The sequence below is a fragment of the Tachyglossus aculeatus genome, chromosome 10 (assembly GCF_015852505.1).
Source record: "Tachyglossus aculeatus isolate mTacAcu1 chromosome 10, mTacAcu1.pri, whole genome shotgun sequence".
Lineage (NCBI taxonomy): Eukaryota > Metazoa > Chordata > Mammalia > Monotremata > Tachyglossidae > Tachyglossus > Tachyglossus aculeatus.
Genome location: NC_052075.1, coordinates 10,838,358 through 10,865,652, shown reverse-complemented (window position 1 = coordinate 10,865,652; position 27,295 = coordinate 10,838,358). Strand labels below are relative to the sequence as shown.

Sequence of the window (27,295 nt, the reverse complement as noted above, 5' to 3'; positions counted from 1 at the left end):
GGGGGTGGAGACTGTGAGCCCCCTGGGGGACAACCTGATCGCCTTGTAACCTCCCTAGCACTTGGAACAGTGGTTTGCACAAAGTAAGCGCTTAATAAGTGCCATCATCATCAAATGCTGGGAGTTTTCCACTCTCTTGATGATAGTGTGAGCAGTTCTGGAAGTGAAGTATGAGAAAAGAGGGTGGGACGTGGCCACTGCTAGACCTTCCCAGCTCCTTCCTCTCCGGCCCCCACAGGGCTCTGAATATTCTCAGCATCTGCCCCCACCCAACCCCATATTTTCTCTCCAACAGATCCTGTGCACCTTCCCTACTCCCGCTCCTGTCAGCACTTCCACCTGGAAGGGGAAGGTGGTGAGGAGGGAGAAGGGGGCTCGACCTTCCATCGACAGGCACTGCCCAGGTGTCCCTGCTGCCTCCTACTCTCTACCCAGGCAGAAGCTCCAGTCATGGCATCCTAGGCCTCAGTGTTGGGGCGATCGGGGAGCGAAGTAGCATCTACAATATCCCCATGATACTGAGCCTTGTTGAAATGGTGCCAGCCCATCCAGAAGAATCCCCCCCACTGAGAAGCAGCATGGCCTACTGGACGGCGCACGGACCTGAAAATCAGAAGGACCTGACTCTGAACCTGGCTCTGTCCATTCATTCATTCAATCGTATTTTTTGAGCGCTTACTGTGTGCAGAACACTAAGCACTTGGGAAGTACAAGTTGGCAACATATAGAGACGGTCCCTACCCAACAATGGACTCACAGTCTAGAAGGGGAAGACAGACAACAAAACAAAACATGTGGGCAGGTGTCAAGTCGTCAGAACAAAAAGAATTAAAGCTAAATGCACATCATTAACAAAATAAATAGAATAGTAAATACATACGAGTAAAATAGAGTGATAAATCTGTACAAACATATATACAGGTGCTGTGGGGAGGGGAAGGAGGTAGGGTGGGGGGGTGGGGAGGAGGAGAGGATAAGGGGGCTCAGTCTGGGAAGGCCTCTTGGAGGAGGTGACCTTGGGCAAGTCACTTCACTTCTCTGTGCTTCAGTTATGTCACCTGAGAAATGGTGAGTCCTTATCCATCTGGGATAAGGACTGTGTCCAATTTTGTATCTACCCCAGTGTTAAGAACAGTGCCTGGCACAAAGTAAGTGCTTAACAAATACCATGAAAAAGAGAAAAAAACAGAAGATGTGTTTGATGACCCAACAGGGGGAGGCAAGACCAGGGTCTATGGAATATGTATCTACCCCAGCGCTAAGTACAGTGCCTGGCACAAAGTAAATGCTTAACAAATACCATAAAAAAGAGAAAAAAACAGAAGATGTGTTTGATGACCCAACAGGGGGAGGCAAGACCAGGGTCTGTGGAATTACCGGCTCAAAGAAGCCTGCCAATTTGCAAATATTTCATGTCTGTCTTCTTCGACAGCTCTCTGTGGGTGTGGAACATGTAGTATCCCTGTTGGGTTTTTCCCAGGGGCTTACTACAGTGCACCAGTGGGCACTTAGTAAATACAATGATTACTACCTCCGCCACCACTTCCACCTCAATATTCCAGGAAGGCCCACTGGCAGGAGCGGCGGGAACCCATTCCAATGAGCCCAAGGGGCCGAGCCGTTACCTGTGTTGAGGGTCTTTTTGATGACGTTGGCGACTTGCCCCTTGAGAACGGAGTTGAGGACCTTGACGATCATGATCAGACAGGTGCACAGGACCAGCAAGGACAAAGCCAGGAGGATGAGCCCCACGGCCAGATCCGGGAGGCTGGCGTTCACAAAGATGTGATTGCCTGCAGGGTGCCAGAGGGTGCGTGTTAGGGGTGAAGGTCGGGAGTGTATATCGGCTCGTCACATAGGGCTGAGCCGGGGAGCCCTTGAGCCTCCCTCCAACACCCTTCAACCTCACAGTCATCCTATTCTCAGCCACCTCAACCCTCTCTTGCATCTAGCCATTAATCAATCAATCAATCAATCAATCGTATTTATTGAGCGCTTACTATGTGCAGAGCACTGTACTAAGTGCTTGGGAAGTACAAATTGGCAACACATAGAGACAGTCCCTACCCAACAGTGGGCTCACAGTCTAAAAGGGGGAGACAGAGAACAGAACCAAACATACCAACAAAATAAAATAAATAGGATAGAAATGTACAAGTAAAATAAATAAATAAATAAATAGAGTAATAAATATGTACAACCATATATACATATATACAGGTGCTGTGGGGAAGGGAAGGAGGTAAGAGGGTAGGGTAGGGTAGGAGGTAATACTAAGAATTAGTATTCTCACTGGGCCTAACCTCGTCCTTCTTGCTGCTGAGCTCTCATTCATACCCTCCCTTCTTCCTGGAACTGTCCCCGTTCACAGTCACTAGGACCACTGATATCCCCATCTTCAAGGCCCTTCTGAAATGACATCTCCCCCAGCAGACCTTCCCTGAGTATTATTATTATTCATAATAACAGTTACAAGATTTCTAAAGAGCTTTCTTTGTGCCAAGCATTGTACGGATTTCTGAGGCAGGTAAAATATTCGGGTCCCGAAGCAGCGTGGCTCAGTGGGAAGAGCATGGGCTTTGGAATCGGAGGCCATGGGTTCAAATCCCGGCTCCGCCAACTGTGTGCTTTGGGCAAGTCACTTAACTTCTCTGGGCCTCAGTGACCTCATCTGTAAAATGGGGATTAAGACTGTGAGCCCCCCCTCGTAGGACAACCTGGTCACTTTGTAACCTCCCCAGCGCTTAGAACTGTGCTTTGCACATAGTAAGCGCTTAATAAATGCCATCATTATTATTATAATTATGGGGCTCACAGTCTAAGAGGGAGAATAGGTATTGAAGCCCCATTTGAAGATGAGGAAACTGAGGCACAGAGAAGTTAAGTGACTTGCCCAAGTTTGCAAAGGAGGCAGAGCCAGGATTAGAACTCAGGTCCTAGGCCTTTCCACTAGGCCACCCTGCTTCTCTCCTTCTCAGCTCCCCAACAGATTTCCTCCACTCCTGCCACTTCAGCACTTCTGTGTCTCCCAAACTTTTGGACACTCACTCAATCCTTCCCCTTCCAGAAACATTCTTCAAACTCTATGCCCCTTGCTACCTGTAATTTGTTTTCTTGCCTGTCTTTCCTCCTAGAATATAAGCTCCATGTGTGCATTAAACGTATTTGTACTCTCCCAAGCAATTAGTACAGTACTCTTGTACCTACAGTAAGTGCTCAGTAAATCCTACTGATTGATTGATTATTTGATGCTGATTTATTTCTCTGTATGGATTTATCACTCCGGTCTGCTCATATTGCTTTGAACTACTCCATATGCACTACTTTATATCTGCTTTCCTTCCTCAATGTACTCTAAGCTCCCTGAGGGCTGGGCTCATCTTTTATATCTCTTCTACAAATGTCCTCAAATGCCTAGTAAAGCGCTCCGCACACAATAGATGCTCAGTGAATATCGATGGCGTCAATGGGAATCGATGACATGGGTTCTAATCCTGGCTCTGCCACTTGCCTGCTGACTTTAAGCAAGTCATTTTCTCTGTGTCTCAGCTTCCTCATCTGTAAAATGGGGATTCAGTACTTAGTGAGCCTCATGTGGGAAAGGGAGTGTGTCCAACCTGATTAACATGCATATATCCCAGGGTTTATAACAGTGCTTGACACACAGTAGACACTTAAATATCATTATTATTATTATTATTATTATTATTATTATTCTGCTCTTCTCTTCCCTGCTCACTACTTGGCCAAAGCCCGGCTGCAGACACTGTTTAGGAGGTTCACCCACAAGGCCTGGTTGCCCCCAGACCTCACCAGACAGAAAAGAGAAGCGGAGTGCCTCAGTTTCCATTTACTCCCAGGATTCCTGATGCTTGTTAACCTGCAGGTCTGCTCAGATACTCCCATGCAACCCCGTCCCCTCCCAATCCAGCTTCTAAAGATGCCATGACCTAGGAACACACTCCCCAAAGTCTCTGGTGGAATCTGGCGATGAATTGCTTCTTCCACCCCCTTGGTTTCTTGCCCACCAAGAAGGGGGCACCTTGAGAGAACCAGTGTAAAAATCTTTCCTTTGGTGACCAAGGGCATCCTCCCCTCTGCGGTGCAGAGCAGTCTGCTATGTGCTGCCCATGTTCTACTCACACTTAGCGATGTTCTCTTTAACGGTCACATTCTGGATGGTCCAAGTCACGTTTCCATTTGTCCAGCAGAGCTGGGGAGAGGTGCAGTTGTCTTGCAAGGGGACAGTGACATTCTGCTCGGTCTAGAGATGGACACAGAGACTGCCATTCAGCCCACGCTGTCCTATCAACCCAGAGAGCCCGGCATCGCAATAAAAGGTGAATCCGGGCCAAAGACAGCATCAGTTAGAAGAGCGGATGGTTCAAATAGAAGCCAAGCTCAGACTCAGCTTGGCATGGGGTGGGCAAGTCCAGGAAGGCTTGTTGTGGCTGTCAGAAGAAGCTGGGGGAGAGGGGTGTTTGCTCTATGGATGGACAGAGTAACCATTCCAACCAGGAGGCCTCCACTCCCAAACCTAAGAAGCCAGGTCCAGGGTCCAACTCCAAGCAACTCTGAAAACCAGGGCCAGCCCTCATTTGCATTGAAGACAGGGTAGTAGGGAATTTCCCCCTTATTAAAGTAGAATTGCAGGATCCAAAGCTACATGAGGACCACTTGCCTACTTCTAAAATTTACTCTGAAATCAATCAGTGGTATTTACTGAGTGCTTATTATGCACAGAGCACTGTACTAAGCACTTGGGAGAGGACAAATAACAGAATTAGCAGGTACATTCCCTGCCCATAACAAACATATAGTCCAGAGGACGAGTTTACCATTAGAAAGGAAAAAGCACCTTCTCTCTTTCTTCTCCTTCCAAAGAAATCCCACAGCAGCCAGGCAGATTTTCAAGTAGATGTTTCAGCCCAAAAGACTGAGTTTTGCCATCGTGGGAGGGTGAAGAAGGGTCAGGATTTCCCTCAACATTTCAGCCCAGGAGACTGAGTTTTGCCATCGTGGGAGGGTGAAGAAGGGTCAGGATTTCCCTCAACAAATAATAGAGCCAATATTTTGCTTGGATTTAAGAGAGCTTGAATTAAATGGGGGTTTGGCTCATTTTCAGACTGCAGGGCAGATTCGTTGGACAGCCAAGCCTCCTCCTCTTCCCTGGGAAAGCAAGCTAGAAGCAGTGTGGTCTAGGGGAAAGAGCACAGGCCTGGGGGCCAGAGATCCTGGTCTCTAATCCCAGCTTCTCCCCTTGTGGACTTATGTGACTTTGGGCAAGTCATTTGACTTCTCTGTGCCTCAGTCTCCTCATCTGTAAAATGGGTTTTAAATATCTGTTCTCCCTCCCCTTTACACTATGTGTGAGAACAGGGCCTGTGGCTGACCTATCTTCTATCTATCCCAGAGCTTAGAACAGTGTTTGGCACATAGTATGCATTGTAGAAATTCCTTCATTATTATTACTTATTATTATTGGGATGGGCTGACAGGAAACTTACCGTGTTTTTCAATGTTTGGCACCAGATCTTTATCAGGCTCTTGTTCCTGGCTGCCTCATCTCCGGTAGCAATGTCGTTGATGACATTTTTATCGAGCTGAGGAAAGAAGCAAATACAGGAAAGAAGTTACTGGGGATGTGTGTGGGGGTGTGTGTGCGTGCGTGAGTGAGTGTGTGATTTAGCAGCCATCACTAGGATGCTAGTAGGGAGAGGGGGATGCCCGGATAGGGTATTGTTAGGCTTGGGTAGGATAGGGGCTGGTTAAAATACCTTGGGTGCACTGTACTCTACTGCTCTTGGTCTGTGTGGTTCACAAGACTCCACGAGGGGAGGGTATTAGGAATTAGGTCCCAGGAAGAGTCTCAGAGGGTGGAGAAACAGCAGCACGTCCTTGGCTTGGGGGGATTTTACACCACCAGAGGTCTAGGAGATCCCAGGCTGGGTCCAGACTAGGCCCAACACTCGTTCTGAATCTCTGAAGGGCCGGGTTAATCAGTCAATCAATCACTGGAACCTTCTGAGTACTTAATGTGTCCAGAGCACTGTACTAAGCACTTGGGAGAGAACGGTGGAAGCAACCAGAGAGGGTGGCCACTGACACATGAGGAACCACCTTACTGCTTCCAGCAGACAGCCACAGCCTGGAGTCTCTCAAACTGGGTGGGGGTCAGGACCGTGACGGGAGAAATCAGAGGAGGCTTTGAGGGGAAGAGATGTGGGACTGGGAACCAGTGCTTATTTATTTATAATGGCATTTATGATATTTGGCATTTATGATATCAGTGCTTATGATATCTAAAGCAGAGAATGCCATGGGCTGGAAGGAGTCCCACCTGGCTCCTGGCCGCACTTCTTAATAATAATAATAATAATAATGGCATTTATTAAGCGCTTACTATGTGCAAAACACTGTTCTAAGCGCTGGGGAGGATCCAAGGTGATCAGGTTGTCCCACGTGGGGCTCACAGTCTTCATCCCCATTTGACAGATGAGGGAACTGAGGCCCAGAGAAGTGAAGTGACTTGCCCAAAGTCACCCAGCTGACAAGTGGCGGAGCCGGGATTTGAACCCACAACCTCTGACTCCAAAGCCCGGGCTCTTTCCACTGAGCCACGCTGCTTCTCTTAGGTCCTGCCTCCTTTCTGTTCATTCTTTCATTCATTCAGTCATATTTATTGAGCGCTTACTGTGTGCAGAGCACTGTACTAAGTGCTTGGGAAGTACAAGTCGGTAACATAATGTTCATCCTTCTCTCCTCGGCCCCTCCATCTCAAGTCAATCAATCAGTGGGTATTTATTGAGCACTTGAGTGCCAAGTTCTGTACCAGGTGCTTTGGAGAGTACAGTGATACTTGTATTTGTTAAATACTTACTACATGGCAGGCACTGTACTAAGCCCCAGGGTGGATACAATCAAATTGGGTTGGACATAGTCCCTGTCCTGCATGGGGCTCATAGTCTTAATCCCCATTTTATTGATGAGGGAACTGAGACACAGAGAAGTTAAATGACTTGTCCAAGATCACACAACAGACAAGTGACAGACTCGAGAATAGAAGCCAGGTCCTTCTGACTCACAGGCTCGTGCTCTAGCCACCAGGCCATGCTGCATCACAAGATATACATTCCCAGCCTTCAAGAAGCATATAACTTTTCCCTCCTTTCTTCTTTCTCAGCCCTCAGACTCTAGATTGTAGAGTCTAGATTGTAGACTCCTTAAGTGTAGGGATTGTGGCCAGTAGTTTTGTAGAGTGCTCTGCACACAGTAAGTGCTCAACAGATACCACTGATCGACTGATTGGGGATTTTTTAGTGGAGAAGGGATATAGAACCCGGGAAGAATTTCTCTCAGTGTCAGTCACTCAGCAAAATCACTCCTCCTCGCACCTCTCCCCAAATCTCCTCAGAAAGCCCACCCTCTGCGGGCCCACCTGGATGATGAGTTTGGTGAAAGGATCCGTGATAACTTTCAGGAGTTCGGGGGCATCTTCCCCACTCTGGATCTGGAAGGTGTTCACCAGCGCGCTGGTGAGGTGATAGAGATAATGGGTGGCCGCCTCCAAAGGCAGGAGCACCAGCACCGACAGCCAGTTAAAGAAGTCGTGGACGGTCGCCCCGGCGAAGGCCCTGCAGAGCCAAGATGGCAGGAGGGAGGGTTAGTCGAAGGGGCCGTGATCTGGGGCCTTGGGGCCCGCAGTCCCTGGCCGAGACCCCCGGTAGGAAAAAGACTTTAGCCGAGGTCAGGGGAAGGAGGCAGCTGCAGGAAACTCCCCTCCCCAAAGCCCTTTGATGTCCTGCCATGACGGTGGCAGAGCACAGGCAGGCAGGCATGTGGGGCGTTTCCCAGCGTGTTTTGGGCATGTAATTGGCCCCAGCCGAGTAAGCGCCCGAATGAACCCTGAAGCCATCCTGCTGCGCCGTGGAACTGGCTGGGCTGTCATTTCCTGACGCACGGGCAGTCCCCTGCATCTCCGCCAGACCAGCCAGTCCAGTCTCCCACCCAGCTCCACCTCCCCGGGGCTTCGGGGCCAAGGTCCGTCAATTACAGCCACATTCAGCCAGCGAGCGTTGCAGAAAGAATGCGTGCTCATCACTGCTGACGCTCTCTGGGCTCGAATGCCTTGCCCGGCTCGCTCACTCATTCGCTCTGGACTGTTTGTGGGAGTTGGTCTGACTGACCCAGAGGCAAGACAAGAAGCAGCGTGATATACTGGCCTTAACCCCCAGGCATGTGGGGAAAGGGAAGGCTTCTTTGGCCTCTGGATCATCACCCTCAACCCCAAAATGACCTTTCTGATGAGTATTTCTGAATGGTGCCCACCTTGACGTCTCAACAGGATCCAGGTGAAGGATAAAGGGGAAGTGATCCCGATCCGGTCAAATGAGAACTTTACAAGTTGGAATTCTTTATAATTAAGAGGATGTTCTGGGATGGGGTGGCCTGGACCAAGTCATTCAAACAACTCAACTTCCGATGATGATAGCAAAATGATCTGACCAGGCTGGGACCTATCAGCTTCAGGAAGGTCTTTCCCGGCTTTAGAAACAATCGTTCATTCATTCAATAGTATTTATTGAACACTTACCGTGTGCAGAATACTGTACTAAGTGTTTGGGAGAATACAACAATAAACAGTAACATTCCCTGCCCACAACGAGCTTATGGTCTTGAGTAGGGGAAACAGACATCAATACAAATGAATACAATTACAGATATGTACATACGTGCCGTGGGGCTATAAGAGGGGAAGAGCAAAGGAAGCAAGTCACAGTGACCCAGAAGGGAGTGGGATATGAGGAAAGGTCTGCGGGAAGGCCTCTTGGAGGAGATGTGCATTCAACAAGTCTTTGAAGAGGGAAGAGTAATTGTTTGTAGGACTTCAGCAGGGAGGGCTTTCCAGGCCAGAGGCAGGACATGGGCTAGGGGTTGGCAGGGAGACAGGTGAGATCAAGGCCCAGTGAAAAGGTTAGCACTGGAGGAGCAAAGTGTGCGGGCTGGGGTTGTAGAAGGAGAGAAGTGAGGTGAGGTAGAAAGGGGCAAGGAGATGGAGTGCTTTAAAGCCAATGGTGAGGAGTTTTTCTTCGATGCGAAGATGGATGGGCAACCACTGGAGTTTTTTTGAGGAGCAGGGTGATATGATCTGAATGTTTTTATAGAAAATGGTCCAAACAGCAGAGTGAAATATGGACTGGAGTGGGGAGAGAGAGGAGACTGGGAGGTGTTTCTATATATTGCCAATTTGTACTTCCCAAGCGCTTAGTACAGTGCTCTGCACATAGTAAGCGCTCAATAAATACGATTGATGATGATGATGATGAGCAAGGAGGCTGACGCAGTAATCCAGGTGGGACAGGATGAGTGATTGTATTAACATCACTGCCAAGTACTGAGATAGCTATAAAACAATCAGGTCAGATGCAGACCCTGTCCCACATGAGGCTCATATGGGAAAACAGAGAACACAGGAACTGAATCCCCATTTTTGAGATGAGAAAACTGAAGCACAGAGAAGTTAAGTGACTTGCCAATGTCACACAGCAGCCAAGTAGCTGACCTGGGATTAGAATCCAGGTCCCCTGACTCCCAGTCCTGTACTCTATCCAGTAGGCAACACTGCTTCTCTGGCCCTTTCGGGCCCTAAAGCTTGGTAGCAGTTTGGATTGAGAGGAAAGGGTGGATTTTATCTATGTTGTGAAGGTGGGCCCGACAGGATTCAGTGATGGATTGAATATATGGGTTGAATGACAGAGAGGAGGATTCAAGGATAATGTCAGGGTTATGGGCTTGGGAGACAGGAAGGATGGTGGTGCTGTCTACAATGATGAGAATCCCTCCTCGTTAGACCGTGAGCCCCACATGGGACAGGGAATGTGTCCAGCCTGATCAAACTTTACCCCGGCACGGAGCACAGTGCTTGACATGTAGTGAGGGCCTGATAATTATTATTATTCAGGGAGGGAGGGAGGGAGAGGGAAAGGCTGGGCAGTGGGTTATCATTTGCAAAACCAAGGCATACAAGAGAGGGGTATGCAAGACAAAAGCAGAGGAAAGATAAAGCCTCGTACCTTCTAAATTCATTCCGGTCTCCAGCCTGCATGAGGGCCACCACTGTGTTGGTGACGGAGGTGCCGATGTTGGCACCCATGATGATAGGGATGGCTGCCTTGACGGTCAGTACTGTCACGGGAAAGGAAAATTAGCCAAGAAGCCCACATTTGTTCTCAAGAAGTCTCACGACATCAAACAGTTCATCGATGGTATATTTATTGAGCACTCATTCTGTCTGTATGCAAGACCAGAATGGGACAGACCAATAGTCCATCCAGTCGGGGGTTCCGTCTCCCACCTCTGACATCCAACCACTGGTTAGGAACGGATCGACTAGTGTCTCCATTTCCCTAGCTTTCCCTCTAGAAACTCTGGTGGACCTCCCAGATCTCCCCGTGAGCCCCACGTGGGACAACCTGATGACCTAGTATTCATTCAATGACATTTATTGAGTGTTTATCTACCCCAGCACTTAAGAACAGTGTTTGGCACGTAGTAAGTACTTAACAACTACCATAATCATCACCACCTCCCAATCTGGTCCCATCTACTGGGCCCAGAACATGTTCTTGTCCTAGTTCCAGCTTCCTGAAGCTCAGAAAAATGCACTGTGGGATGATTTCCTGGGAGAGTCAGGCCAAAGGAATTGTTGTGTTTGAACTGTCCTGCTAATTGGGGTAGCCTTACTCTGCCCCACCTTGAAGGTCTGCTCTAGAATGGGAAGTGAAGGGAGAGCAGGGCTAGAGTAGAGAAAGAGACAATTGCAGGAATCTCAGCTCCCCAAGCTGATAGTTCATCTCTGGCCCTTCCTCCTCCCCCTCTTCAAAAGACCCTCTTAAGAGTCCATCCAGTTCTATGTGGAGGATGTTTCGAAAGCAACTCAAAAGGAAGTCAAAAGACAGTGGAATGCAAAAAGAAATAGTCCACAAACCAAGAACTGACTTCCGAGTGCATATCGTACATACTCTACAATTTCGCCACTAACTCATTTATAGCGCTCCTTTTCCTTCTTCCTCTTAGCTGAACATTTTTTTGTGTCTCTCCTTACGGATAAGCACTCTGGACCTCAAATCCAGGGATCCAAATTAAAATCTCCGTGAGACCTCATTTATCTTCTAGACTGTAAGTTCCTTGTGGGCAGGGAACCTGTCTTCCAACTCTGTTACGCTGCACTCTCCCAAGCACTTAGTACAGTGATCTACATGCGGGAAGCACTCAATAAATACCATTGATTGGTTGCTGGATATATGGTTTCCTCAGATGTTGCCTCCTGATTAGTCTCTCATCTCCCCACTTCAGCACTTCCACATCACCTAAGTACTTCATTCATTCATTCAATCATATTTATTGAGCTCTTACTGTGTGCAGAGCACTGTACTAAGCGCTTGGGGAGTACAAGTTTGCAACATATAGAAATGGTCCCTACCCAACAGCGGGCTCACAGGCTAGAAGGGAGAGAAAGAAGTACTTGGCTACACACCCCCTCCAGGTAGAAACTTTTGTACTTATCTTTCTATTCTACTGCTGTCCCCTCCCTGAAATTTATTTTAGTGTCATCTCCTCCACTAGATTACAAACGTCATGAATTCAGGGATCTGGTCTACTAGTTCTATTATAGTCTCCTAAGCACTTAGTACTATGTTTCTGCATTCAGTAGGCACTCGGTAAACACTATCGATTGATTGACTGATATTGTCAGGTCTTTAGGATCCTGGATTGGCCTGGGCAGATGGAATGTGTGCAGAAGCATCACTCAGACCGTATTTCCCAAAAAGACATTTAGCCATTACTCAGCATTAGGGTTAGACTACCTCTGTTCGGCAAGCAGGGGACTTTCTCAGGAGACCAGGGCTTTTTGATTGTGAAATTCTGAGGAAGGAGGGGAAAGGACAGGGTTTCTAAGGATTAGTGCTCTCTGTTGAGGTGGCCAGGGGTAGAAACAGGGCTCAGCAGCCAATTTTTACATCAGCAGAGTGCTGGCTGCCCCATGGTGCCTAATTCCTTCTAGGGAACTCCAACCTTGCCTGGCTAGTCGACGTCTTTGAACTAGCCTAAAGAACAGTGGAATCTCAACTCCGTATCATGATGGCAACAGCAAGATTTTCTATAGCAATGGCAGGAGTGGACATTACAGGGAGTCTGACAGACAGACAGACAGGTGAAATAGGACAGCATGAAATAGGAGCTTCATTCATGTGACAGCTATAGCTGCTGCCACCACCATCAACAGGACAGGGGGAACGGCAAATGGAGAGACTAAGTAGCTATGAAGGGGCCCAAAGGCTAGGGCATATTTGGAATAAATGACCCACTCGTGGGATTTAAAGCAAAATAGCTGAAGGCAACCGGCCTCGGGGGGGACCCAACCACGGAGCTCTCGGGCATGGGGCCTGACTCACGCGAAGAGGACACCATGCTGACGATGATGGAAGACGAGGTGCTAGAGCTCTGCACCATCACCGTCACCAGCACGCCTATCATCAAGCCGGCGATCGGGTTGGAAAGCACGGACCCATCTCGGAAAATATCCCCAGCGGCTTTCCCTGCGGAAAAAGAAAAGACGAGCGGATCTGGTCAGTAGGGTAGAAAGAAGCACAGACCAATTGTAAATCACAGAGTGTGGCAGAGGCCTGACAGCTTCCAGGCTGGGCCAAGACTTCATTCACCTGTGGCACGATGACCTTCTTGGGGGTCCAGCCTCTCCCTATTCCAGTAGCAGCATGGAAGGAAGCTGCTTATGCTCCTAGGTATCTCCTCCCATCTGTGAATTGCACCCCCTTTCCCCTGTGGCTGATATCTGGGTGGTAGGATCGAAGCAGTCACTTCGGCTTTTCTGTCCCTCATTACCTCATCTATAAAATGGGGATTGAAACTGAGACACCCATGTGGTACAGGGATTGTGTACAACATGCAAGACTGTCAGCCCATTGTTGGGTAGAGACATATCATCTCTATATGTTGACTATTTGTACTTCCCAAGCGCTTAGAACAGTGCTCTGCACACAAGTGCTCAATAAATACAATTGAATGAATGCTTGTAACCACACCAGCTCTTAGTACAGTGCTTGGCATATAGTAAGCACTTAAATACCATCATCATCATCATTATTATTATTAATAACCCTTCTACCCTCTCAGGGTGGGCACCTGGGCTGAATGCCATCTTGCCAACCTCTCGGCATAATCCTGATGGTCTGATGGCATCAGACCTCTAGACTGTAAGCTCAATGTGGGCAGGGAACGTGTCTACCAACTCTCCTATATTGTTATATTGTAATAATAAAGATGGTATTTGTTAAACACTTACTATGTGCCAAGCACTGTTCTAAGTGCTGCAGAAGCTAAAAGGTAATCAGGTTGTCCCACCTGGGGCTCACAGTCTTAATTTCCATTTTACAGATGAGGGAACTGAGGCACAGAGATGTTAGGTGACTTGCCCAAGGTCACACAGCAGACAAGTGGCAGAGCTGGGATTAGAACCCATGACCTCTGACTCCCAAGCTCATGCCCCTTCCACTAAGTCATGCTGCTTCTACTTTCCCAAGTCATCATATACTGCTCTGCACACAGTAAGCACTTAGTAAATAAATAATCAGAAATAATGTGCCAGGAATAGCACTGAGACAGAGGAAAAGAAACCAAACCAATTTTGCTTTAGGGCCCAATAGGACCAGAGAAGCAGTGTTGTCTACTGGAAAGAGTACAGCACTGGGAGGCAGGAGACCTGGATTCTAATTCCAGGTCTGCTACTTGACTGCTGTGTGACATTGGCAAGTCACTTAACTTCTCTGTGCCTCAGTTTTCTCATCTAAAAAATGGGGATTCAATTCCTTTTTTCTCTCTTTTCCCATATGAGCCTCATGTGGGACAGGGTCTGCATCTGACCTGACTGCATCATAGCTATCTCAGTACTTGGCACATAGTCAGTGCTGAGAAAATACTACTATCATTATTATTATTATTATTATTATTAGAAGAGCAGCCAGATTAGTCCATCAGAGGAAATAAACCTTTCACACTCGCTGGTGATGCCTGGGACCACACTGATGACCTTAGGGAACAGGATTCAAGTTGATCTCCCAGTCAGGGGGCTTCATACATAAAGTAAGGGTTCCACCACCCTCCTCAGCCAGCACTGCCTCCATAGCCCAGAGTTCAAGCAGCCTCCAGAAGGGAAGAAGCAGAGTGGCCTAGTGGGTAGAACACGGGTCTGGGAATCAAAAGGACCTGCTTTCTAAACCCCAGCTCTGCTACTTGTCTGCTGCGTGACCTTGGGCAAGTCACCACACTTCTCTGTGCCTCAGGTCCTCATCTGTAAAATGGGGATTGAGACTATGACCTCCATGTGAGACATGGACTGCGTCCAACCTGATTAGCTTGTATCTACCACAGAGCTTGGCACATAGTGAGTGTTCAACAAATACTATTTAAAAAAAAAAAAAGAATGCCAGCTTGTGAGGAGGATGGACTCTTCTGGAAACTGATTCGCCTCCATGGGGTTCATTCGGTTAGACACACTGAAAGAGATTGAACATGCCAAAGAAACCGTGGTCAGTGGGCCAAGCAAGGCAGGGCGATCCAGTGGCCTTGGAATGTCTTAGCTGGCCCAGGGCATTCTCAGAGCTCACAGGGTCTAAGCCTTTTTAAATCAACAGCGAAGAAATCACTCTGCTGTGGGAAAGGGTTGGAGGGCGTTCAAAGGCTAGCCCTGTTCTTTGACCCTCTTAGAAGCTTGGATCTTGGAGTGGAGGTTCGACTTAGTTACATCTACATGAGCACTGTGAGGCTTTGAGTGTACTCTCCAGGTATTTCAGCCCCTCCCAAAATCACTTTAGCCCAAAATATCTGGATTACTGCGGAAAAAGTAGAGGTTTTACTTGAATTATTGTTAGCATTTAAGCTCCTTGTGGGCACAGAACAGGGCACTTTGTTAGTCTGCATTCTCCAAGCACTTGGTACAGTGCACTGCACCAAATAGGTGCTCAATAAATGTGACTGCTACTACTTCTTGAAGAACGGTCTCAACTCTTCATTCCAAAAGCTCATCTGGATCTAACCGGATGTTTTATATAGAGCCCTTTTGCTCCAGAGCATTTTATTGTTTTTAAAAGATTCCTCAGAAGGGAGAGACTTCTCCCCTCCAGTATGGTGAAAGTAAACAACGTCCTGGGTGAGGAAGAACTAAGGCAACAGCAGTCTCTGAAGATAAAAGGGGATTCCCAGACTCTCATGTTCACAACTCCCAGGAGCCTGAGCAGGTGCAATCAGAGCTTGGCCTGAGGACAGACCCAATGAGTTTTGGTAAGAAAGAGGAGTCTGGAGATTTGGAAATCCTTGCAGTTGAACCAAATGAGATTGGCTGGATTGAGCCCCCATCCTGTCCAAGGCTTGGTTCCTCTAAGGAATAAGTTTTCCTACCTCCAACCAGCTGGAAAGCAGAACTCAGGATGTCCAAGGAGCAGACAAATAAGTAGAGAAAGCCCAGCAGGAAAATCAACTTCCCGATGCCTTCGAGGATGCAAAGTAATTTCCCTTTGGTGTCTCGTTCTGCAAAACACACAGAAAGCTCAGTTGAAGTCCAGCTCGAAGCTCGTCTCCGCTTTTCTTGAGGCAGGGTGAGAAGGGGGACAACTAGGAGTCTGCAGAGAGTTCAAGGCAGCCAACCCAAGCCGCAGCAGCCAAGATCGAGGCTGTGGGTGCGGGGGGTGATCGGACCAGGGAACACAGCGGTCGATACAGCCTCCAAATGGTCTCTGGCAGAGACCGCTGGTTCTCTCCAGTTACCTGTGAAAAGCCTCGGTGAAGTACTCGTGTCTTGTGGAGATGCATTTGAGAGAAAGCTTTGGGGCAAAGGGGCCAAACCACGCGGCAAGGAGTCGCAGCTTGGGGATGTGATCCTGAGTGGCACCTCTGGCTTTTTAAAGTGTTGGGGCTAGTCATCCTGGCCACCTGCTTGGGAAGCGATCAGGCAATAATGGCTGTAAAAGCACTTTGTTCTCTTCAGCGGAACACTAATGGTTATTTTCTAATACTGGCTTCCTTTCTGGGCAGCAAAAATAGCCTTGTGTTTTTCAGAGCACTTTTCTCCACCAAAACAGACTACAGATGAATCCAGCCAGACCAATGCGACTCAGTCCTCATTCGGCCCATCATCTCGCCTCCTCCATAAAACCCTACGGTGATGTCCCATCCAAGTTAAGCCAAACCCCCTTAATATCAATTCCAAAGTTCTCCACTAACCCTCATTCTGCTCCTCCAGCCCCACCTAAGGCTATCTTTGCCCACCCTTTTGCCCAGTTTCCCACTGGTTACATGAGTGGCCTTCCTCTTGAACACCCACCAAACCCCCTCCCCACCACCTCATTGAAGCATTCACTGAGGATCTCGGGTGAGTCAAATTGACACCCTCCTCTCCCAACCTTCGTGATGACAAACACGTCGGCTACAGACCTGTAAGAACCCCTCCAAGAGGTGAACTATGTTTGATTCTTATTTTTACTGGCACTCAAGTTGTACCGTCTTAGCTCCACGTGATACACATTGTCTATGTTGAGTCGTACATCTTATTCTGTCTGCCCGGGTAGCTGTCAACTGTTAGGACATGAGAGTCTGTAAGCAGGGCCCAGGCCAGTGATGACTTGCTCGATTTTGGGCCTGTCAGAGAGCCTTGCACATGTGAAGTCCAAGTAAACATGGCTTGATGGTGTTGATGACGATGGCAATGCCCAACAGTGGTCCACCCTAAGCCTACGTGCGGCTATCTCCGGCCTCCCCATCACCAACCCCATCCATGGCAGGGAGAGACAGAGGATTTGGGGGCACCCACCCAAAGAATGTCAGGTATCGCCTCTTTCCAGAACCAACCTGAGGCTCCCGAGAAGACGGAAATGTGGAGAAATGACCAGGAGAGACCACAAGGATCCACCATGAGAAGGATTCCCAAGAAGGAAATGGAGGAAGCAGCAGCGGAAGTGGAAGCGGAAGTGGCGGCAGCAGCGGAAGCGGCAGCGGAAGCAGCCAATCAAGAGTCCTGCATTGGGCCGGGCCTGGCGAAGTTGTTGGCGTTACCTGACCACTTGATCCCTGTGTCCTGAAGCTCCGGCAGATTCCATGGGTCATCCTCAGGGGGCGGCTCGTCTATCAAAGCGATGGTGGAGTAAGAAGGAAGCAGTTCTATTTTCTTCACCGAAGCAATGGTCTCATCTCCTAAAACAAGCAATAACAAAAGCGTTGTGGGATGTGCCCGTTTCTCCAGTCCCCTTTTGCGGATGAAAGTCTATGGGAGGACAGTACTTACTGGTGGGGTTTTCTCCATCTTTTCCAGGCTTGCTGGGTTGTTGGCCGATGGAGCCGTCGATGAATTTACTGGGATCACGGGGGTTTCCCAGTTCGGGCCAAGGAGCCATAGTCTGTAGATGGGAAACACACAATGTAAAACATATGGCTGCTTTAAGGTCATAATTTGAGAAGTTGTATTCACAACTATGGTATCGACAGAACAATCAACCTTTGGTCTACCAGGAGTTCTCTTTTAGACACTGCCTTCTACATCCAGGATCCTGGAGTTCCCACTGTTCTTTCCCTGGCCCCTCAGCCATCTTGTCACCACATCCATCTATCCATCAATCTGTGGCATTTATTGAGTACTTGCTCTGTGCAGAACACTGAACTAAGGGCGTGGGAAGGTATGATACAACAGAGTTGGCAGACATGATCCTTGCCCACCAAGGAGCTTACAGACACTTCTTCCTTTACAACATCTATTAAACACTTTCTTCTCCATCCCTAAGTCCAATCATTGATCCAAGGCCTTGGTCAAAATCCCGCCACTAATCTTCTCCTCACTGGGCTCTTCCAGTCAACTGAAAAGCTGGCTATCCAAACTATCTTTTTTAATGGTATTTGCAAGCAATTTCTATGTGCCAGGCACTCTACTAAGCACTGGGGTAGATACAAGCTAATCAGTTTGGACACAGTCCCTGTCCCACATGGGGCTCACAGTCTTGGACGCCATTTTACAGATGAGGTAACTGAGGCACAGAGATGTGAAGTGACTTGCCCAAAGTCACACAGTAGACAAACAGGATTAGAACCCAGGTCCCTGCTGTATCCACTAGGCCAAGCTGCTCTTTTTTCTCTGTTGATTCCCCTCTCCATCACCTCTTCAAGATCCTCCAATGCCCCTCCACAATTCACATCAAGATGTGTCTGCTAATTCTGTTGTATTATGCTCTCCTAAGCCTTAGTACAGTGCTCTCCACATGGAAAGTGCTCAATAAATATGATTGATTGGTATTGACTATCTTTCTCACTGAGCACTCACCAGTCCCTGCTGACTCACCAAGCCAATTTCATCTCCCCCTCTGGAGATGGATGATGTGCTCGGCATGAAAGTCCTTGGAGGTTTCCCTTCTCAGAACCTCACCACACTGGTGACAGTATTTAACGGGAAGGGCCCTGCGGATCTCTCTGGAAGTCTTCTTCCCAGTGTTGTTTGGCTTTGGCTAACTACAGTTTTTGTCTCCTGCACCTGAAGCTTTGGCCCAAGTCTCTTAATCTTAATGTTGCTCTGAAGCCTTCATAGATTCGCAGTGCATTCACGGGGAGGGAGGGGCAGGAGCTGCCCTTACAAATGTAAGTGACATTGGAAGGTATAGGAATCCCTTTCCTGACATGGACAGAAATTAAGAAACCTCTAATAGCAAATGCAAAGGAGGGCACAGCTAATGTCTTCTGGAGAAGGTGCAGAGGGCTTCCTAGTGACTCATGTCTGAATGTCACAATAACCCCATTCAGTCCTTTTGATATGAAGACTGTAGATCAAGGGGGATAATATAGAGACTATGGATGGTTCACAGACCAACCATCCCACTTTTTTTAAGCACTTACTATGTGTCAAGCACTGTTCTAAGTGCTGGGGTAAGTACAGGTTAATTAGGCCGGATACAATCTCTGTCCCACATGGGGCTCTAAGAGAGAGAACAGGTATCCCCATTTAACAGTTGAGGAAATTGAGGCACAGAGAAATGAAGTGACTTGCCCAAGATCTCACAGCACTCAATTGGCAGGGCCGGGACTGCTCCACTAGGCCACGCTGCTTCTCCACTTCTAGAAAACCAAGTCGAACATGCCCTACAGCCTGTGGGATTCTCAAACTATGTAGGTCTGTGGGCTGCCCAATTTATTGGCAAAGACTTGATTGCTAAAGAGGCAAAACCTTACGGACATCTGAACCACAGGGCTATCCTGTTTCCTCCCCATTCAACCCATCCAATTTCACAGAATGGTTGACAACAACTGCAAGGTGTTGACCAAAAAGTAACCACGATGAACAAACACAACCAGAAGCAGTGTTACCTAGTGGATAGAGCATGGGCCTGGAGTGAGAAGGATCTGGTTCTATTGATAGCTCTGCCACTGGCCTGCTGTGTGACTTGGGGCAAGTTACTTAACTTCTCTGTGCCTCAGTTACCTCATCTGTAAAATGGAGATAACAACTGTAAGCCTTTTGTGGACTGAATCCAGCTTGCATCCACCCCGGTACTCAGTACAATTCCGGGCACATAGCAATCACTCACCAAATACAAAAGCAAAACAAAACAAACAAAAAACAACAGGATGCTCTGAGATAGCTGAACGGCAGTCATCCAGGAAGGAACATAGCCAAATTGCACATGAACTTCCCAGACACCCAGCTGACAGCGCTGGCCTGGGTGAAACCTAGCAAAGAACAGTTTCCTGGTAAAGAACAGCTCACAGAGAAAGATTCCGGCTACTCCTTCTTTTGGAAAGGTCTTCTCACTTCTGAACAAGGGATGTCACACACTGATTTGGCAATCGGAGCGTCACTTGTCTCAAAGTTCCGAGCCTGCCAGAGGCTTGAGTTTGACAGCTCTCTGCCATCAACAACAGTGGAACACACCCCTGCTGTGACAAGTGTCAATGGGGATTTCACACAAAAGCCCAACAGCTCCATTCCCACTAACCACCCTCCTCACGCTGAGCGAATGTCCTCGGCGTTGGTGGATGGAGGTGACCACAGGTCAGCTGGTGAAGCCCATTTCAGCACTGAGGATTGTATTTCTCATTTTTAATCAAGCTTGACTTGCTTGCCATCAATCAATCAGTGGCGTTTATTGAGTGCTTACTCTGTGCAGAGCACTGAACTGAGCACTTGGGAGACTACAGTACTACAGAGTCAGCAGACACATTCACTGCCCTCATCAAGCTTACAGAATAGAGGGGGAGACAAACTATGCTAAAACAAATAAATATTATATTTACGTCACCTGATTCCTCAGTTACCTATGCCAGACCCGAATCTGCAGGCAGTGGATGGAATCAACTGGCCGGATGGTACCTTGGAGCCTGGGATACCGTGGGGGCACAGACTGGTTTGGACCACCTGGCCATTGTGAAGTCCCACCCACAGAAACCGCTCTTCACCCCTCCACAGCGAGCTATAGTTCAAGCAACACTGTCCACTTGCCGGACTGTATCGGAGAAACCAAAAAGCTCCACCTCTTTCTGGCCCCTCATCCTGTGTGGGAGTCAAAGTGACCTTGTCAGGAATCTGTGCGAGAGCCTCACCTTCCGTGACTCTGACCCTGTCATTGTTTTGGTGCTCATTTGTGTGGCTACTGAGGAGGGCCTGGAGATCTTGCAGAAGGTACCATTAGCCTTGGTCATATAAGTCTGTCCACACATCCCATCTGGGGAGTCAAGCTTTCTTCACCTCACGGTGCCTTCCGGGAGGGTACAGGCATTTTCTTAGGTAAGGTATTTTCTGAGTCAGAAGAGCCCAATTTAGGGTAACTCTGGGCTTCTTTTAAAGTCACTAGATGCTTAGCAAAAGCCAGTGTGATTTTGGAAAAAGTCGCAGGATATGGTTGTTATCATTACTGGTGATTTCATTATGATTCCTAGTGAAGCATCCTGGGAGGACCAGGCCGGGGGCAACTTTCAACCAAATGCTATAGAGTCCATGGCCAGGCCTGGCAAACCCACTTTCTGGGACTTTGAGAAAGGGAACGGCTCAATCCTGGCAGAGGGGTCTCCAGCAAAATCCACGCCATGCCCCACAGATACCCACCCACCACAGATGCCTATTCACAGGGAATCCCAATTCCACAGCCCCAAGGTCTTTGACAAGACCTAAGAGTTTCCCATCAGGATTGAAAAAGGCCCCAAATGTTGGCTTTCTAGCCTATTTGGCTCTTTTCAAATCCTGTCCCTACCCAGTCCTTATCTCCCCTGAAATCCCTACCTCTTTTCGGCCCGGTGCTCAGAATGAAACATTTTGAGCCGCCCTCTCAGGTCGGAGTGCCCTGTACCACCTAACAATGTTGCCGTCTCTTATTACCTGAGGTGCCTTGATGCATTGAGTGAAAGTTCAAGGAAAGCGATAAGGAAGAAATCCTCTGCCACAGGATCCGTGGCTCCTTGGATTTTGGAAGGAAAATGGTGGTGACGTGAAATATTATATGTCTCAGCCGAGGCCAGGGATTTTTGATTTAGAGGGACTGGCTCACTTTCCTTACTCTTAAGGTGTCATGGAGAAGGAAGGGGGTGAGAAGTGACCCCAGTCAGGGCCCAGGAGAGGCTGGATGCTCCCCATCTTCCTCGGGAAGGGAGAGGGTTTTCTGGTCTGTTTTTGTAAATGGATCCAGGGTGATGGTTCTAGGAGGAAAATCCCCAAGCAGCCCAGCTTCCTATTTACAAAAATACCAGGCTAAAGAACCCCTCTGTCTCCCCGAGTTTGCACCGATTCCAGCCTGCCCCTGGGATGGGTGATCCCCATCTTTCCCTCCTGCCTTCTGATGGTTTGGGGAAAATATTTCCCACTCCGGGAGGAGATCCCAGGGGCAGCCAGGCAAGTAACTGACCTGATTGTTTCTCTCTTGGTCCTGGAATGATAAGAATAAATGGAACAGCATAGGCCTGGGAGTTAGGTCATTGGTTCTAATTCCAGTTCTGCCACTGGTCTGCTGTGTGACCTTGGGCAAGTCACTTTACTTCTCTGAGCCTCAGTTACCTCATCTGTAAAATGGGGATTGAGGCTGTGGGCCCCACGTGGGACAGGGACTGTGTCTAACCCGATTTGCTTGCATAATAATAATAATAATGGTATTTGTTAAGCACTTCCTATGTGCCAAGCACTGTTCTAAGTGCTAAGTTGGGGGGGGGGGGTACAAGGTGATCAAGTTGTCCCATGTGGGGCTCACAATCTTCCTCCCCATTTTACAGATGAGGGAACTGAGGCTCTGAGAAGTGAAATAACTTGCCCAAGGTCATATAGCAGACATGTGGTGGAGCCAGGATTCGAACCCATGACTCCACAGCCCGGGCTCTTGCCACTGAGCCACGCTGCTTCTCTTGTATCCACCCCAGCGCTTACTACAGTGCCTGACACATAATGAGTGCTTAACAAATACCATAATTATTATTATTATTTGTTCAGCTTATTAGATGCTAAGTCCTGTACTAAGCACAGAGGTAGATACAAAATAAGCAGATTGGATGCAGTCCCAGTAGCAGATAGGGCTCACAGTCTAAGGGAGTGGGATAACAAGTATCTACTCTCCATTTTTCAGATGAGGAGACAGAAGAAAAGGGGAGTTAGTGACTTGCTCCAGGTTGCAATGCAGGTAAGTGGCAGAGCCAGGATTAGAACTCAGGTGCTCTGAGTCCCAGGCCCATACCCTTTATATTATTGAATGAACTGAATGAATATTAGGCCATGCTGCCTCTTGGCACACAAATCTAAGAGTTTTTTATTCCCACCCCTTCCCTTCCCTTGAGGCCCTTTTGAAACTGAAATCAGGCCAATCCTAGATCAGCTTTTCGCAGATCGGGCATCTTTATTCTACTCAGCTGGTTCGCCTACTCGATGCCTGAACCCAGATGAGAGGAAAATAATAATAATTACGGTATGTGTTAAACACTTACTATGTGCCACGGACTGTACTAAGTGCTGGGATGGACGCAAGCAAATCGGGTTGGATATAGTCCCTTGTGCCACGTGGGGCTCACAATCTCAATCCCCATTTTACAGATGAGGTAACTGAGGCCCAGAGAAGTGAAGCGGCACGCCTAAGGTCATACGGCAGACAAGCGGCGGAGCCGGGATTTGAACCCATGACCTTCTGACTCCCAGGACTGCGCTCTATCCATACAGCATGCTGCTTCTCACCAAGCATAGGGTGATGTGAGTGGAATTACCTGGATTTTGGCTAGACGTGATTTAAGGGTGTGGGCAGCCTGGGGTCGGGTGTGAGACCTTTTCAAATAGGTGTTTCTATTTGTCTTGGTGAGCTGCAGTGGTCCCAGCCGGATCTGAACTCCTTCCCAACCGCTCCAACCAGCAGGGTTCCACCACCTCAGTAACCCCCTCCCTGGGGTGGGACAAGAAGCCCAAGGATTTTGGAGCCCAGCAGTGAGGGATGGGAGACGGCCCAAAGGCCACCATCGTTCCAGGACTGTAAGCTCCCTGTAGGCTTTAAACTCCTTGTGGGCAAGGATCATACCTACCAACTCTGTTGTACTGAACTTTCCAAAAACATCTGCACACAATAAGCACTCAATAAGTACCACTGATTGATTCCTCCTCCTGCTCTCACTATTTGTAAAACATTTATATTTGCCTGGGCTCCACTGTTAGACAAAGTTCCATAAGGGTAGAGGCCAGGCTTATTGATTCTGATGCACTTCCCCAAGTGCTTTCCACAGGCTCTGTGCCCAGTAGGCGATCCCTGAATACTACTACTCGACTGATTGACTGGGGACATGAGAGCTGGTCCCCGTGTGGCACAGAGCCTAGGATCGCTGTGCTGCCCTCCACCCTCCTCTACAGTGCCAACCCCAGAAGTACCTACCGGCATTGCTCAGGGGGCAGTGGTGGCAGGTGGGCCCAGGGTGCTGGTGGCTGGAGGCTTTTGCAGGCTGAAGGAAGAGGCCGAGGTGGGGTAAAGGAGGGAGAAGGAGAAGAAATGGAAGGGTGGGAGGATGGTCTTAGAAAAGGGACCTCGGTAGCCACTGACTTGGAAATAGCGGTAGCAGTCCGGCAGTCCTCACTCTGCTGAGTTTCCCAATGGGGCAGCCCAGCCGAGAGTCCCGAAACAGCAGGACTCTCGGGTGCAGGGGGGCCTGGGCCAGAGCTCCCTGCTCCCTCTTCCCATTCCTTCCACCTGCCCTGAGTGGAGCTCCACAGTTTGGCCCTTTCTAATTCCAGGGCAGAACCAATGATCATGGGTGCTCATAAACCTCACCTGGAAAACCAGCTGGGAAACCTAATGAATGACATCAGCAGCTCACATGGGGCACAATGGCCCTTTCAGAAGGTGGGCACTGGGCCCTCAGCGGGACAATCAGAGCCTCTGGGCAAGGGCGTCACTCACACTGGGCTGGCCCAGCCTCTGCAGAAATGGGGGGGGCAGGGGGAGAGCGGAGGGAATAGCAGGAGCAAGAACATGGGCAGTAGGGAGGGAGGAAGGGTTTGGTGAATACAGCCATGTAGTTCATCCGAGTGTTCAGGACTGTTCTGAGAGTGCCTCTGCTGCAGTTCTGTAGCCTGGAGGGCTCCAAAGCCCCCTTTCCTGGGTTTTAAGGCCTATTCCTGGAGCCCCTTTTGCTCCCTGCCACCCCCCAGAGTGGTATCCTTGTGTCTGGCTCAGGACCCGGGACCTATTCCATCGTGGGTTCCCAAAATCTCATCCTTATTTAAGGAGGAAAATCGGAATTTGGACACCTCCAGTGCAGGTTGGGCTCACCCTTTCTTTCCCACAGGGATCTTGAAGCAGTATCTTCTCACAGCCCCAAGCAGAGCCGGGAGGTCTCCAGCAGTAGCCAACTGCCCCGGGGGAGGGGGGACCAGCTGGCGAAGCCAGGCCTTGCCAGACAGAGGTGGGTAGGGCTGCCAGAAGAGCCACCCAATTAATGGAGCGGTTTCCGTGTGAGGGGAGAGATCGCAGGCCGAAATGAAGTTTACAAAAATCACAAAGGGTGTGGACAGGACAAACACGGAACTGTGGTTTGCCACATCCCACACCATCCGGGCCAGGGTGGGAAGGGGACGGCCCCATTGGTCGGCTCAAAGCCAACCACAGGAAACGCTTCTTCACCCAGAGTCAGAGAAGGATGCTATATGGGATTTCAGCAGGGTCGAGGAGTTTGGATAAATTCATATATGAGTGCTCCATTAACGGATCACTTGAGGGAGAGCTAGGGATGTATAGGGGAAGGTTAGGGGTGTCAGAGGGCACACGGTTGTTGTCCATGGTATACACCCAAAAGCAAGTGTGAGGGGTCCAAAGGATATGTGAAAAGGTAGCCTTTCAAATGACAAATCTCATTAGTTTACGGAGTTTCCCTTTCCCCATGCCCATTGGGCTCAGGAAGCTCTTCTCGGAAACTTCCACGAGGAATTAACTGGTGATTCCCCTCCCGCCCCCTCACTCCTGCTAGCCAAAAGGCCTTCCCAGAGCACGTGAAAAGCCTCTGTGGGCAGGCACAGATTGAGGTGGCAAGCAGGGAAAGATCAAGCTGGCCACTCGCCAATCCATACAAATTTCTGCTGCTGCACTGCCTCTGGCGTTCTCAGGGCTGGCTGGAACTGTCCTGCCCCGTCAGCTGATCGGCCCAGGTTCGAAAACCCAGGGAGGAGCCTCCAGAGTGGGGAATTCACCGTGTGGACTCTAGTTCAGCCCGCTGGTCCCTTCGGTGATACTCTATGCCAAACACCATGGCACACTGCACGTCGGCCACGAGGGCCGTCAATCAGGGGCCAGTGCCTATCACCCATTTGCCCCTCCGTGGAGCTAGAAAACTAGGGCCTAGGGGCTCAGGGCTGAGAATTCAGAGAGAATTTCTGCTCAACACTCTCTCCCTTGGGGATGACCCTCTGATGGCCACTGAAACATACCCGGACATCCCCTACTTTCTGTGCGACCAGACACTGGGGGCTGGGGATGAGGGCAGCCCTCAGGTGGGGCAGCGAGAATAGTGCTATGACGTCAAGAAACACCGCTGCTCTCTCAGAAATCCCAGGGACGCAGTAATTGGTGGTGAGTAGAAATACCGGGTAGAAACCTTCACATCCAGGACGTTTCACAGATTCAGGTTTCTCTGAACTTGGGAGCCTCCTTTCCTTTCTGGCTTCCTCCCTTCAGGGGTTTCCCTGTTGGCTGGGTTCTCCTCCAGGGAGTGGGCAGGGACTGGGGGAGTTTCCATGCTAGTGAAAAGTTTGGTGAGAGGTGCTGAGGGGGAGGATCGAAACTCCCCGCTAAACTGGAATTTGCAGGTAGTGACCTGTGGGTTTCAACTGACTCAGTAAAAGTACCCATTTTCTGGGTACTTCTGCTAAGAGTTGCATCATTTTGGCAAAGGAAGAAATCAATTGTTTCTTTGTATATATGTTTGTACATATTTATTACTCTATCTTGTACATATCTATTCTATTTATTTTATTTTGTTAGTATGTTTGGTTTTGTTCTCTGTCTCCCCCTTCTAGACTGTGAGCCCGCTGTTGGGTAGGGACTGCCTCTATGTGATGCCAATTTGTACTTCCCAAGCGCTTAGTACAGTGCTCTGCACACAGTAAGCGCTCAATAAATGATTGATTGGTTGATTGATTCTGGCCCGGCTGAGCACCTGAGTTTTCTATCCCCTCTTCTGGGCCTTCCCATACTTGACGGCTCCTCCCAAGGACCAACCCGGTCTCCCAGCCAAAACTTTAAAGCAACATCACATGGAGACACCAGAGGAAGAGGAAACAGGTGATAAGCAAGTGGAAGAAGGAGGAGGAGGAGAAGGAGGAAGAACTCTGGGGAAGGAGAAGAGCCAACATTCCTTGCTTCACCACCAGACGGTGAATTTTTCAGCCCCTCTGGGTTTCTTGAAAATCCCAGAGCAATTCTGAGCAGGTGCGACTCAGGCAGTCTGTTTGTCTGCGGTCTCTTTCACCTACCACTTTGTTCTTCAGACATTTCCCCACAAGCCCTCTGTGAGTGCTTTTAGTAGCAAAATGATCTCCATTTTGCTACTAAAGTGAGAGGAGCCTTATAAAGAGAAGGTCATCTCCCTCTCGGGTTGAGAGGAAAGAGTATGGGATTCGAAGTCAGGAGATCCGGGTTTGAGTCCCAGCTCTGTCACTGGCCTGCTGTGGGACCTTGGGAAAATCACTTAGCCTCTCTGGGTCTCGATTAATCAATCAATGGGAAAGCAGCGTGGAAAGAGCTAGTGG

General features: G+C 48.9%; 1 protein-coding gene across 2 annotated transcripts in view; it reads right to left on the bottom strand.

The window, feature by feature from the left end:
• The window catches only part of SLC34A2 (solute carrier family 34 member 2), a 39,626-nt gene that overhangs the window by 5,702 nt on the left and 6,629 nt on the right, over positions 1-27,295 (bottom strand). For both annotated transcript variants that reach the window (XM_038753013.1, XM_038753014.1), the window contains exons 2-10: positions 17,354-17,465; positions 17,125-17,262; positions 15,475-15,603; positions 12,456-12,599; positions 10,074-10,185; positions 7,439-7,634; positions 5,508-5,603; positions 4,144-4,264; positions 1,626-1,793 (exon numbers count right to left, since the gene is read on the bottom strand). In XM_038753013.1, coding sequence (XP_038608941.1) covers positions 1,626-1,793; positions 4,144-4,264; positions 5,508-5,603; positions 7,439-7,634; positions 10,074-10,185; positions 12,456-12,599; positions 15,475-15,603; positions 17,125-17,262; positions 17,354-17,465 — 1,216 coding nt within the window. The remainder of the gene's footprint in view (positions 1-1,625; positions 1,794-4,143; positions 4,265-5,507; positions 5,604-7,438; positions 7,635-10,073; positions 10,186-12,455; positions 12,600-15,474; positions 15,604-17,124; positions 17,263-17,353; positions 17,466-27,295) is intronic.